Below are 13504 nucleotides of genomic sequence, written 5' to 3' on the forward strand. Positions count from 1 at the left end.
TTATTTTCTGTGGCCATTGAGCTGAAGCGTTGTATTCCTCTTTCTGCTAATACTACGTTGTTCACGCAACATACTTCTCTGCCATTTTCTCCCCAATATATGAACCCTTTTTTATTTTAGTTACCTTGGGACCTGAGCCTTAGGACTGACAATTAACTATTTTCCAAATGATCCGTTTAAATGTCTCTCTGTGTTGAGGAACGGGCTGCCGTTAGAGAGAACTGAAGCAGAGGATCCCGGGTTTAACCGATCCCGCAGGGCAGGAGGTATGAGAACACAAGGGGTCACATCGCTGGGCTGCGTAAGGGAACCCCAGCCCTGCTGAGAGATAAAGGCAGCCTGGAGCAGGCAGGGTGACTGCAGGCAGAGGGGGCTCAGCCAGAGATAAGCATGGTGAAGACAGAACCGTTGGGGAAAGACAGCTGAGCAGAAAGGGCGGGCAGCAGGCGTGTAAGATTATAACCCAGCTCCTTGGGACACGCGGTGTCTCAATGGGGGAAGCAGCCTTGAATTCCCAGCATGTGTTTGCAGCCAGCAATAAGGAGACGGCACTGATCAAAACCCAGGGAATGAAATAAGCAGAGCAAAAAAAAAGAGGAGGCAGCAGCTGTCCAGAGGGAGAAGCACACTAGCAAGGTGCTGTGTGTATAGCAAGGGTTCGGAACTGCTTTGAACACGGAGCGATCCCATGATCGACTGGATTCCCATGGTGGATTAGATCCACCATTCCAGCAACCTTGCTGTGCTGGATGGTGTTTGGCTGCTCAGGGACGCACTCAGAGTTAGATTGGATAAAGTCTTCTTATGCTGAATTTCACTATTTCTAATTATTTTGCTTGGGACTCACTTCCCAGACAATTTTACCTTTTTCTTTACCTTATCCATAATTAATGGACTAAAACCTGTGCTTGGAAAGACTAATGAGACGGGAGCAATGAAACCCCTGCTCTCTCAAGTGGAAAAATATAAAAAAAAATAATAAAGAAACACCAGGTAAAATTCTACCACTTAGTTTCAATGAGAATATATTTATCTTTTGTGTTGAAAAGTGTTTGGGGTGCTTCCCCCTTTAGTAGAATAAAGTCCAATGCCCACAGCAGAGCATCATCCTTATGTTGGCACACAGAGAAGTCCCACAGGCCAAACGACGGCTACCAGCAAGGCAGCATGGAGTAAACCCAATCCATCATCTAGGAGAAGTGATTCCCAGCCACAGCCGCACCAGTCGCTATAGAGACATCCCACTTCGCTTCTTTGAGTCCTTCCGTGCAATGGGACTGAAGGACAAGATCTCCTTGTAAATGTGCTCTTGAAAAACAGAACAAAATAGCCATGAATGTGTGATTTTAGTGGACATAAATGAAAGTTTGAATGTTATATGTGCAGAGAGGAGGTATTCATTGGAGGGTATGTGGCAGGTACAAGCTGGAAGAGATAGACAGAGCAGAGAGGGAAAAGAAGTCTGCCTGAAGTGCTGGAGGAATCTTTGCTGAATGCATAAATGCAAGGGCGAGGCCAGGGAGATGGGCACTATCATCGAGGCACCAGCAGACAACTGCAGCCTTACTCAGCATGTGCACAGTAAAGAGAGAGAGGTAGGAAAGTCTCATGCTAGAGAGGAAGCTCAAAGATGATATACTTCTTACTTCTCCACTCATCTATCGAAAGCTTTTCGTGTTCCAGAGAATCATCATAGGACTGTTGTGCTTCTGTCTCCTCCTCAACGTCTCGGAACTGGTCGAAATAGGGGTGAGCCAACGCCTCCGTCGCTGTAAGGCGCTTTTCGACGTCAAGTTGCAACATCTTGTCAAGCAGGTCCACTGCTGTAGGAGAAGACAGGAACAGGGCTAAGCAAGGTGCGATGGAGAACAGGCACCCTGCACATGAGCCCCGCAGGTGACGGGACTATTGTTTCCGGTACTACATTCTCCAGACCTGAAAACGAAAGAGATTCCTCATCCCGGCCAAGGTAGCGTGGAGCTCCCATCAGTGGGGATGCAAAGTCTGCCCAACAGCAGCCTTAGGGAGCTCTTACTAACAGAGCTGGAGGTGTAAATTGTGCAGAAATAACAAATTAGTCTTGACTAGGCCATGCTGCACAGATGGGGCTGCAAGAACATAAAGAGCAAGCTGGTAACTTCAAGGTATTTTTCAGTTTTAATCATTTGCTTTCGCTCTGACCCCCACAACTCAAAGGAATCTTAACATGTGTAATCTATACAGAAATCTATACATCCCTGGTAAACAGGAAGGCAGGAAACTCAGATACCAACTATCCTGTCAGCTCTGCTCCCCCCCCTTGGTTTTAACATCTGAATGCTTTCCTCCTTTCAGCTTTTAAAAGAGTTTTGCTTGCTCTCACCTCTAATCTACTTGGGAAAAGAGCTCCTTGTAAGAGATCAATTTTTACCCTAAAAATGCACATCTCAGCTGCCTGTTAAATATCAATAGATCCAGGTGTTCAGCAAACAGTTAGGATGTAAGCCGTTCTCTAAAGAAAAATAAATAAATAAATAAATTACTAGTGTGGACTGTGGGACTCTCTTAGCACCTTACCAAAACTGATGATGCCTTACATGTGGAGCTGGGAAATAATAATGTAAAAAATGAAGAGCTGGTTTCTTTATTTAAATGCTGCTGATCATAATAGCACCTCCTTGGCTACAAGCAACAAGCTCCGGAAGCCAGTATCAGCCAAAATTCACCCCAACTCTCATACCAAGTGGAGCTGATACATGCAACTGTCCTAATCCCATAATTTGCATCCCGCAACCTGACATCCTGTTATACCCAGCACTTGCTCTCTTTGGGCTTGTTGATACGAGAGTATGAAGTTTATCTCTTCCTTAAATATTGTACTTTACAGGACATGTCATTTAAAAAGTTTTTCAAAATAATAATAAAAAAAGAAAGCAGTAAATGGCCAAGAACACCAGAACATCACCATTGTAATACCAATAATCATTTTGCTTTTAATTCATACGTAGTTGCCCTGGGGAGGGGCAGGGGCACAACCTCCAAGGCAGAAAGCAGCAAGAAATTATGAGAAAGAGAAGAGAAAAAAGACTGGAGCTGTGGCAGTCAGCCTGTCTCCTTTCCAGCAGTGAAAACTGGTAAGAAACGCTGGAGATGACTTACCCTGAGGATTGGCTTTGGGGAAAAGCACAGACAAATCCTTCTTGGGGATTTTAGGAAGGGACTTGATATAACTCTTAGCCTGAAAGAGAAAGGAAAACACAGACGTTTACTGCCCGTGGACAAGTGCCAGGGGGGCTGTGAAATACAGCTCTTGGGTCTCAACGGCACAGATGAGCAAAGGCAAATGGAGAGAATGGCAAATCATCCCAGATGTCACATTTCAGCGACCAGTTTGCAAGGAACTATTTTTATCAATGGAGATACAGAAATATTTCTGTTTTAAGGGCCAAACTGGAGAACAGAGGAGGTCACTAGTTTGCAGGGGTGTCAGGTACCTCGCAGAAAGTCCGTGCAATCCACACCGGTGTCCAACACAACACCAAATCCATCAGGTGTGCAACAGACTGCTGTTGCTCCTTTTCACTGCTGCTGTAGAAGCAGCACCTCTCCCACCCCAAAGACACCGCCAAGTTAACCCCACCACCCCTCTGCCAGCAAGGCCTGAATCCATAGCGAACTTTCTTACCGCTTTGTCCTCCAGCTTCTCCACGAAGTCTTCTCCTGGATGCCCCGTTACTTTCAGGATCTGAGTCAGTTGATCTAGGTCTGCCAGGCTGCGTTAAAGATTACCCGTCTGGAAGGCAGCCCTGGACACCCCCCAACAGCTCAGCCCATGGGCTGGTGCTGGAGAGCCTGAGGACCCGTGGGAGCTCTGAGGAGGTTACGATACAAACCCAACAGAGCCACACGAGCAGAGACTCACTGTGCAAGCAATAAGAGCTCTAAGGCTTCTTTCCTGGGATGCCGTTTTCATCAACGGATAGTTTTGCTGACATGACTCATCCAGGCCATATGCCTGTGGGCTTGGGGGATACACAAGGGTTTGGGAATGGAGCTGTGGCCACACAAGGTTGTAGAGCACACGTGGCCAGCACAGAGGTGTATTTCTAAGGACAGCTTGGCCCCCTCCTATCTTCTCTCTGTTTTCCTCACCAAAAAGACTGGTCCCTGTGATTACCTCCTAGTAAACCACCAGACTGACGCCTATTTTTCTCAGTAGCCTCAGTCATAAAAGCCCTTTCACACACACCAAGAATTATCACTCCACCCAGGGAAAAGGTTCAGCTTGAAAGGATACAGTCTTTTCCTTTAAACAGCGTTTTCCCGGTCAGCATTTCTGCCATGATACAGCCAATAGACCAGATATCCACTGTTCAGAGAGAAAAAAGGAAAAAAAGAAAAGGACAGTAAAAAGGCAGCAATTATTGCTGGGGCTGTTGCTTGCTGTGTTGTTTGCAGCAGGCACTGATTTAAATTTCACTCCTATTTTCCACCCTCCCCTGTTCTTTCCATGCTGCTAAAATCTCTGCTTTCATCATTTCCCACAGGCACTAGCTTTGGGAGTTGTGCAACCACTTTGGGACTCGCTCCGCTCCAGGGGACACTGATGATAAAGAAGAAAAATATCTGGAGGATTATGTGAGGTTTGACCCAGGCGTGACAGCGGGATCCCTGGGCTCGTCACCAGCCAGTCACACCACTGAAGCACGGCAGCTCACCTGTCTGGTTGTAATGCATCCAGTTCAGAATGACTTCTGGGGCTCTGTACCAGCGCGTAACCACGTAGCCGGTCATTTCAGCATCAGCGTGTCTGGCCAAGCCAAAATCCAAGATCTGCAGTTGACCAAAGGAAGAGGGAGAAGGAAGGGCAGGAAAGAAAAGAGAAATCCTGCGGGCAAGGGAGAATCTACTTCTAAGAGGAAACGAAGCAGATCCAATCAGATAATAACGAAGCTCCAACTACCCCACAGCCACCCACGGGACAGTTCAAAGAACTAACAGGTTTGTCTTAATTCCACTGTAAATTGCAAGCCAGCTGCAAAACCAGTTGCCGTGTGAAGACCCTGCCGAAAGGATCAGTGCTGTGTGCTACCCGGAAGGTCACTTCCTTTCTTGAATCTTAAGTTTCAACTCTATGAGCTTTATTTAATTGAGTTGTTCCATAACCTGGTGGCAAAGGCGTGCTCCCAAGCCACCCCGACTCACCCTTTCCTATAAAAACACCTTGTGGCTGACGGGGTGGCCTCTCCCTCAATACCGGAGATGAGCATAGCTCGACCCAACCTTTACAGGCAACGGAGCCATTCCCTGCAATATACATTACAGAAAACGCATGCTAGAGCGCCACACCAGCGAGCTGCGAGCAAACCCTTCGGAGCAATACTGAAAATAACTTTGTCTGGAATCACAACCATCATGGCAATGAGAACCAAAGGGTGACCGTGGCTGAATCCAGTTATCCTTCAGAGATCGTCCACCTAACGCAAGTATTGCTCAGCAGTATTGAATTTATTTAGGAAGACATTATGAACTGCCATGCCGCAGGAATTACAGCGACAGGATGTTCATTCCAAGTCTTGGGCCCTGATTCAGCAAGTTACATCAGCAGGTGAGTATTTCCCACTGCCTGCAACCGACGAGTAATGAAACACCTCGAATCGAGTCTCGGAAGGCAAGAGGAAACATGACTGTGCCAAATTCCTGCTGGCAGAGCAGTTCCTCAGCGATCTGATATGCCACATGCTACAGAGTGGTGCTTTGCCACCTACCTTTAGCTGACAGTCTTCGTTCACAGCCAGGTTCCCTGGCTTCAGGTCCTACGACAGACAAGAGCAGAATAATAAGGATGTTTTAATTTGCAACGCATCAACACGAACCTCAGCCAAACCTCTGCTCATCTTTGATGGGATCCCGTAACATCCCAAGTCCAGTATTGATACAGCAGAGACACCGTGCCTGCTATACTGTACAGCTTTAGATTACTATTTTATTTTTTCCTGCAACAGTTTTAATTCAAAAAGGATCATAAAATGCTTATCAGCTCATCAGAAAACACAACATTTCCTCAAAATGCTGCACAAATAAGCAAATCCAAACACATACAGGGTGTAGGAGGGAAAAGGCGACAGACACCAGAAAGGCCTTAGAGCAGACCAGGCTATTAGTGAAACGATGTTTAGGAATGTATTAGCTTTACGCCCAAGCTGTGTTTCTCCTAAACGGACAAAAATCAGAGTAACAGCGCACATGAACTTACCCTGTGGATGATGCCGGCTGAATGAATATACTGCAATAAAAAGAGGAGCCACAATGTGAGCACCAGCAGACAAGACTTTCTGTTCTCCAGCAGAGAAACGAGAGCTACGGACAAGACCTTGCTGAGAACACACCTCTGCAGCCTGCTGCAGGTCCCCAGCCCCCAGGGCAGCAGTTGGAAAAGAAATCACTGCAGTGAATTTCTGACAGTATTTGCAGTTACGTTGCCGCTCCAAAGAAGAGGCATAGAGCAGAAGAGGAGATATGGAGCAATAGTTCCTTAGGGCAAGTACACTAATAGCTTCAAACTTTCAAACAAAGGCTTTGGGATTACAGGTAGGAACACAGTGAGTAGATGATATGAAAACTTTGTTGGTTTAAATGTTAAACCATGTGAAAAAAATCTCATCATTAAAACACAATATTGGAAATCAGATTCAAGTTGCAGAAACTGACTACGTGGCTTTTAGCACACCAGTTAGACCTTCTGTGTGTTCGTCCCCCCTTTATTTAAGCTCAAGATAACAGTGATCTGGGGAAGGGTTATTAAGGTGAACCCATTAATGCCTGTAAGCCACTGCTCTGACGCCAGGCGAAGGATGTTACAGAGGGCAGCATTAAGACATTGTCTTTACATCCCAGGGTTTGCAGTGATTGCTTTCTGCTCTCTCAAAGCCAGTTACAGCAGCATGTTCCTTCCTTGTTCTATTGAATAGAAAATCATTCCCTGTCTTCTCCCCCGAGAGCCTCGGTTAGGAGTTCAGTCGAAGCTCCCTTTGCTGCCAGCCTCTTCCTTTCTATGCACAATTTTGCTAAGGGTTTGGGGGAGTCAGAGAGTGACACTACCGCTGTCACAGAAAAACTATCATGAGGTCTCTGACTGCCGATTGCTTCGATACCCAATTGACTGATGTGAACAAGCAGTCACTTTGCTGATGTGTGCTGGAACAAGAGTAGTTCAACAGCAAATATACCCCCAAATCTTCCTATACAGTCTTAGAAGGGGGTTTAGTTATGGTCAACCCAAAGGTGACGTGCAGAGGAGACACGGGGAGTCACTAGACTCCTCCAGGCCCACCTACCTTCAGCCCTTTCAGCATTTGGTAGACCAGGTACTGGATCTTTTCATCACTGAATTCATGTCCCATGATCTTTTGTAAATCTGTCCGCATGTATGGCATCACCAGGTAGCTAAAAGGCAGTAAGACAAGGCCCTGAGTCTAGAAGAAAAACATAGGGAACCAGGCTAGCCTTGTTCTCACTTGTTTGGGTTTTTTTTGGCTGTGTAACTTACTGTAAATAAGATGAGTTGTTGTGAGAGTGTCCCTGGCTGACTGGCAGAGCTCACAGTGATGCTGGGATTTCAACCTGCTCTGAAAATTGCTCTTTCTTCTCCCTTCATATTGGATATCTGACGTCAAGTAAGAACAAGAACCTTCCAAACTTTAAGGATCCTGAATTATTTTACTTTAGACGTCAGTGATGTTCAATTCCGGACAGCCTTACACCATCTGGGAGCTGAAACATCTTGCGCAGCTTTAAAGAGTCTTGCAAAACTGCTGTGTTGGCTCCCAAATTTATCTCTGTAATGTTCTGCAGCCCTGCCTTGGGAAGGCAACACCTAGCTTCCCTCAGTCTTTGGCCTGCCTGCTGAGACTGCTAATTAGTTGACGGTCTTCCAACAGGAACTGCTCTGAGAACCTTCAAACACTTTTCCTGCAGGCTGCTAAATACCCAGCCATCAGCCGAAAACCTAAACCCAGGCACACGCTGCTCGTGCCAAAGGATGGGGAAGGGAAAACGACTCATCCAACCTGACCATCAACACTGAGGGAAATGCCAACAACAACAACAACAACAAAAAAGAACAGTCAGAATCAAGATGAAAAGAAAACCAGATCCTTAAAATTCTCAGTTTAATTGCCCCAGAGGCTGATGAACAATACTTCTCCCATTCAGAGTGCGGCCCCTTAGCTCAGCAGTCACACAGGCAGCGCGTTAGCACCGATCACGCTACATGTGATACGCCATGGAATGCAATGCCGCTTCATTACATACGTTGCTGTACATATACTGTGTTCTCCCAGCTGTGAGCATGGCACGGGATCTGTTGATGTATTCTGGGAACTGACTTGTGCTTTTGACTCTCCTTGTTATTTGGGGATGTCTGGCTTTAGTCTGTCCCCTTTTCAACTCACAGCCTGTTGGACCACACCTCACCCCGAGCCATTATCCTGCCGCTAGGTCACAGACAACTTGGGCAATGGCTGAGTCTAGATAGAGTGAATGCAAACTCCAAACTTACAAGTCCTGAAATCCCTGGTAGGAGGGAGCGGAGGTGAAGACATCAAGCAGCCCAATGACCTGATGGAGGAGAGAATTCCACATTTAAACCTGGAAAGCATTTGCTGTGCACGTGGGACTCAGGTAGCAGCTCTCTATCAGTACACGCAGATGGGTGAGCACCAAGAACTCCATCTGAGGAATCCAAGGACTCCTCATTATGCTGCGTAGCTGCTTTTCCTCTTACTAATGCACGGGAGAACCCATTACACATCTGCTTCAGCCTGGTGCCAACTGGGAGCAGCAGACAGGCAGCAAACGCCGAGACTACCTGCACGTGCCAAACGTCAGGACCTCTCAATTAAAATAAAGGTGATGCCACCAGAAAGGACCTGCTGCCAGGTGGCAAGAAAATCCCCCTTGTTTCAGCAGGAATGGAGAGAAGTGAGTACTTACGTTATCATGTTGCATGTGCTTTAACAGCATGAGCTCTCTGTACGCTCGCTTAGCGAAGATCTCCGACTGGAATGGGCGGCAGAGCTTCTTGATCGCCACTTTCTCCCCTGTCTTCTTGTCTATGGCTGAACTGCGGCAGACAAATAAAAAACAGTTCTGACATCGGCAGTATGTTTTAACAAACTTTGCAATACCAAAGGTGTCCTCCTAGGGAAGAGCTAATTCTGGACCTCGCAGAAGAAGAGCAAAGAAAGGCCCTTCCATCTTTCCCAGTGGAGCTCTGGGTTACCCTGTGCGACCCAGTGCAGCGGACCGCAGCCCGTGCTCTCTGGAGGACGAGGTGGGATACTGAGCAAAGGGTAAGTGACCCGGTCTTTATTCCCTTTAACCCGCAGAGATGAGCTGGAGCTAACAGAACCGTGAGAAGAGGAAAACACAAATGGTTAAAGGTCAGGAATTAGGTCTAACTCTGCCTTCTCCTTCCCTAATGCATGGAGGTTAGGGGAAAAAAGCAATTTCGGCTTTGCCATCTGCTTGGGGTGTGTTATCTTTTAAAGGTACGTCAGCCGCCTTCGTCGTATTCTGGAGCAAAGACTGGATGTCACACACTGAAAATACAGGCTGCAGCAATTAATTGTCCTGCAATCAGGATCTTTGATGCTATACGTATGCTTCTGAGCAAAAGCAGGTCTGGCTGAAAACGAGAGTCTTTTATAAAGCTAATGAAAACGTGGTACAACAGCCGCCACTGGAGACGTGCCGTGTTACTCCCTCTGGTCACGTTTGCTGTCTGTGGCTGAACAGGGTGATCCTGTCACACTTTCTCTGCTTTTGGAGGCTCTTTGATCAGGCCCCAGGTTTCACCAGAGGAGAAGCGGGGAGGGCGCTCGTCAGGCAGGGACAGCTGTAACTGGGGACTCTCAGAGGTGTTTTCTGGGGGGGTCTCAGTGCACCCCACTACACATTGGTGCCTCAGCCCTTCCTTGACGCCTCCAAAAGACAAAGAAAGGGTTTTCCAGGCCAAATTGCACTGTGGGTTTCCAGAACAGTTCCCATCCTTTGTAAGTCCTTATCTCACAGGGAAACGGAAGGGCTATAAATCGGCATGTTCGGACCCACGGATTTTCACTGCACAGCGTACCCGTGCCCTTGTGAACGCTGGCATTAACGCTTTGCACACATCCTCCAGCCTCGCACAGGTATTTTTCTCCTGCTTCCTTCTCCAAAGGGACACGTGATTCACCCCCACCAGTCCCCGACTGCAGCCACAGCTCCTTCCTCGAGGCTCTTGCAGGACCCGAGACGGGGAAAGGCAGGTACCATCAAGCTGTAAAGCAACGTTACCGTGACCTCCAGGGCCATCACTCAGAGGCAAGACTTCATAAATTGAATAAACAGGGAAATGCCATCTATAATAACGCAATCAAACAGTGCATTTTGCTGGGTTTAGGGCTGATTACAGTAGGAGAGGTGGGACCATCCTGCTCTGCATGGCTCTCCCTTCGGTTCAGTGCTGAGGAGGGGTTATCAGTTCCTTGCTGCAAATCTCAAGTCTCGTGCCCAGCTTTCTCCCACGGTCAGCCACAAGCGATCAGTCGTGGTGTGTCCTCCGGCAGCCTGGGCCAGCAGCAGCTCTCGTCAGCCTCCCCGATGCCATCAGGCAATCTCCCCGCTCTTGGCCACTGAGTTCCCTTCCAGTCGCTCTAAGTCATGTGTGACAAGAGCAGACACATCCTTTGAGAGGCGCAACGGCGATTTTGTCAACGCATTCAGATGGGAAAAGCAAAGGAAGCAAAGGAACAGCTACATGAGGCAGCTTCAGCGCTGAAGATGCCATGGGGTATCTTGGGAAGACAGGGAAAAGGCGTCTCAGTTTCAGGACTTCAGTAGGTGTCAGCAGGGGGGACAGCACATGTGAAAGTTCTCCGAGGAGTGAGGGATATAAGAGGAAGGGACTTGGACCATGTAGTCAAACAGCTTCTGCAGAATTTACGGCAGATTTCTTAATCTGAGGGCGTGTGTTCTTACCCACCTTCCCAGCTCCTGGCCTACAGAGCACAGATCTACCCCACCACGCAACACAGGACAGTTTGGGTGATGAAGCTTCAGCCTGCCCAGCACGGACACTGCTGTCATAAGGCACAGCGGAGAGTTAATTGAGCTGCCACAACTGGGAGAACCCACTACGTTTCTTCCCAGCAGAAGTTTAATGAATGGCTGAAGTTCGGGATGACACTGGGCAGGCAGAGCTGTGTCCCTGGCAGAGATGGGCAAGACCAGCATTGGAGGGGTCAGAGGACTCTTCTTCCACAATTACATTTGGCTGGAAGCCAAATCACTACAGATTTTGGCAGAATTAATGAAGAAACACATCTTTGCTGTTTCACCTGAGTTAGTTCCCCAGCTGCCCAAGGAGGTATAAAAGCCGGCAGCTCGGAATAACGCTGCGACAGGAAAGTTTCCCAGCAGAGGACAGCAAATCCTAACTCCACACGCTTCCATCTCTGCTTTGTGCAGGAATCAGCACCAAACCTGCCCTGCTGAGCACTCTCCCTGCAGTAACACCACCCTGGACCCGCCGTAACACCCATCCCTCCCTCCCTGAGACCTCCAGAGCAGCCAAGACTTTCCCTGGAACCAGAAAGATTTGTAGATTTGTCATCTTGTTGCCTTTTTTTTTTTTTTTTTTCCGGTGGGCAAGGAAAGTTTGGAAGGATTTCTCTTCCCTGTCTTTCTTTTCTTCCTTCTGTCCTTTATGATAAAACCCAGAAAACACTGTACAAATATCAAAAATGCCAAGTTTAGTGTTGCCTGATTTGGCAGGGCTCATTTAAGCATCTCAGAAGCTCAAATGCAGCTGGAGAGCAGAATGGGGGAAGGAAACACTGGGTGTCAATAGGCAGCCAGGGGACAAGGACAGAACCTGGGCCCCGGGGTTTCAGGATCCGTGCCGTGACAGCCAGCAGACAGACTCTGCCCAACACCTAAAAAACAGGACACACCTTTTTTTTTTTTTTTTTTTTTTTTAGCTCGGTGTGTTATGAAACAAGAGCTCCGTCCAGATCCTGTCAATGGGCTGCTTCATATTTAACCTTTCAAAAAGTCACCCGTCTCCACTGGTTTGCCAACGTAAACAAAGCGAGATCCGACTTCTTGCTCACACTACAGGCACCTTTGCCCAACTGATTAATTAACAGCAGCTCGTGCTGAACTCTCAGCGGTTGAGGATTATCCTCAGCCAGGAAGAAGTCCCAGTCTGTTACCGATCCTGGTTTACAATCATTTCTATCTATGTGATGATTTCGAGCTGGAAGCACTATCAAGGCGGGGGTCCCATTGTCCAGCCCCTTTCTCCAGGCAGCCCAGCATCAGCTGCCTCGCACTCAAGCGGCGAGGACACGCTGCGGAGGACACGCTGCTGTTCCACGACCCACCTCTTATCATCCACACGTTGCTTTCAGACACCCAGCTGTTCCCTCCCGCCTTTGCTGCCAGACAGAAATCTTCATGCAAGCTCAAGACCAAAGCAGCGCGAAAGATGCCAGACCCCCTGGAGGTGGAGGTGACCCCCAGGCTGCACTCGCAGTCCTGCCTGCTCCTCCAGCCGCTGCCTGAGGACACCCACCAAGGCGAGCTCGGGTGGGAACACCCTCCTCTGAGCCCACCCGGGGCAACCACGGGAGGAAACATCTGTTTCTTCAAGCGACCCAAGTCTCCAACCTGCTGCCCGCACCAGAGCAGGAGGCAAACTGCCTTCATCACACATGCAAATGGCCTTTCCTAATGGAGGGGTGCTGACAGGCACCTCCTCGTTTCCCCCCCTCCCGGCATGATACTTTAAACACCCCCCAACTCGCCCCGTGCTGCTGCTGGCCGTGCAGGCAGGACCTCACTCACCACACCGAGCCATAGGCTCCAGACCCCACGGGGTGGAGGGACGTGTATCTCCTGGGCAGCTCCCAGAGGGTCCTGTTCACCTCCTGTCTGTAAAAGCCTCTTCTCCTTGCGATGTTCATCGCCCGGCGGGTGCGGGACTGCCACCCCCCCAGAGTACTGGAGTACAGGAGGGCTTCTGGGGTGAGACAGGGACAGCGAGGCCGCCTGCGCTGGTGAAAAAAGCTCTAGCGAGTTTCCTTCTCCGTTTTCAGCTGTTGCAAGCGTGAAGGGACATGTCTTTGGGCCCTCCTCCCTCCGCCTCCACATCGGCAGAGGTGAGGCATCAGGTTTCCCGACACGCCTCGGTCTTGTACAGGTGCCTCGGGACTCTGGTACGGGAACAAGCACCCAGCCCCACGGCAGGCACACCTCCAGGAGCTCCGCCGTCACCTGCAGCTCTTGCTGTCCTGCTTCCACCGGGCCACCAGCCAAGAAATGTCCTCGTGGGGCTCGGAGGGGGTCTCGTGAAATCCCTGCTCTGAACAAGCAGATGAGTAAGGACTTGTGGAGCCGGGGAATCTGGGGAACAAGCCACAGCGCCTCGTCAGACGAGTGGGAACATTCTTCTTTCCAGCTGATGGAGGACAGCTCCAGG

General features: G+C 48.8%; 1 protein-coding gene across 1 annotated transcript; it reads right to left on the minus strand.

Annotated features, from left to right (window-relative positions):
• Nucleotides 1-1119: 1119 nt before the first annotated feature.
• Nucleotides 1120-13050, minus strand: MAPK13 (mitogen-activated protein kinase 13). The gene is made up of 12 exons (XM_082494483.1): nucleotides 12871-13050; nucleotides 8974-9103; nucleotides 8540-8598; nucleotides 7317-7425; nucleotides 6236-6265; nucleotides 5748-5795; nucleotides 4698-4812; nucleotides 4277-4348; nucleotides 3665-3744; nucleotides 3139-3217; nucleotides 1647-1823; nucleotides 1120-1308 (listed from the first exon to the last, which is right to left on the minus strand). Exons 1-12 carry the CDS (start codon nucleotides 12987-12989, stop codon nucleotides 1229-1231), a joined length of 1098 nt encoding a protein of 365 aa, XP_082350609.1. The 5' UTR covers nucleotides 12990-13050; the 3' UTR covers nucleotides 1120-1228.
• Between the last annotated feature and the right edge of the window lie 454 nt (nucleotides 13051-13504).

The sequence above is a fragment of the Vanellus vanellus genome, assembly GCF_965231255.1.
Source record: "Vanellus vanellus genome assembly, chromosome: 23".
Lineage (NCBI taxonomy): Eukaryota > Metazoa > Chordata > Aves > Charadriiformes > Charadriidae > Vanellus > Vanellus vanellus.

Excerpts from the sequence above, each read along its gene's own strand:
- MAPK13 (XM_082494483.1), bottom strand. The coding sequence starts at position 12,989 with ATGAACATCGCAAGGAGAAGAGGCTTTTACAGACAGGAGGTGAACAGG. Across the intron at positions 7,426-8,539 it reads TACCAGGGATTTCAGGACTT|CTACCTGGTGATGCCATACA; the intron begins GTAAGTTTGGAG and ends ACTGCCTTTTAG. Across the intron at positions 6,266-7,316 it reads AAATGCTGAAAGGGCTGAAG|TATATTCATTCAGCCGGCAT; the intron begins GTAGGTGGGCCT and ends TTTTTATTGCAG.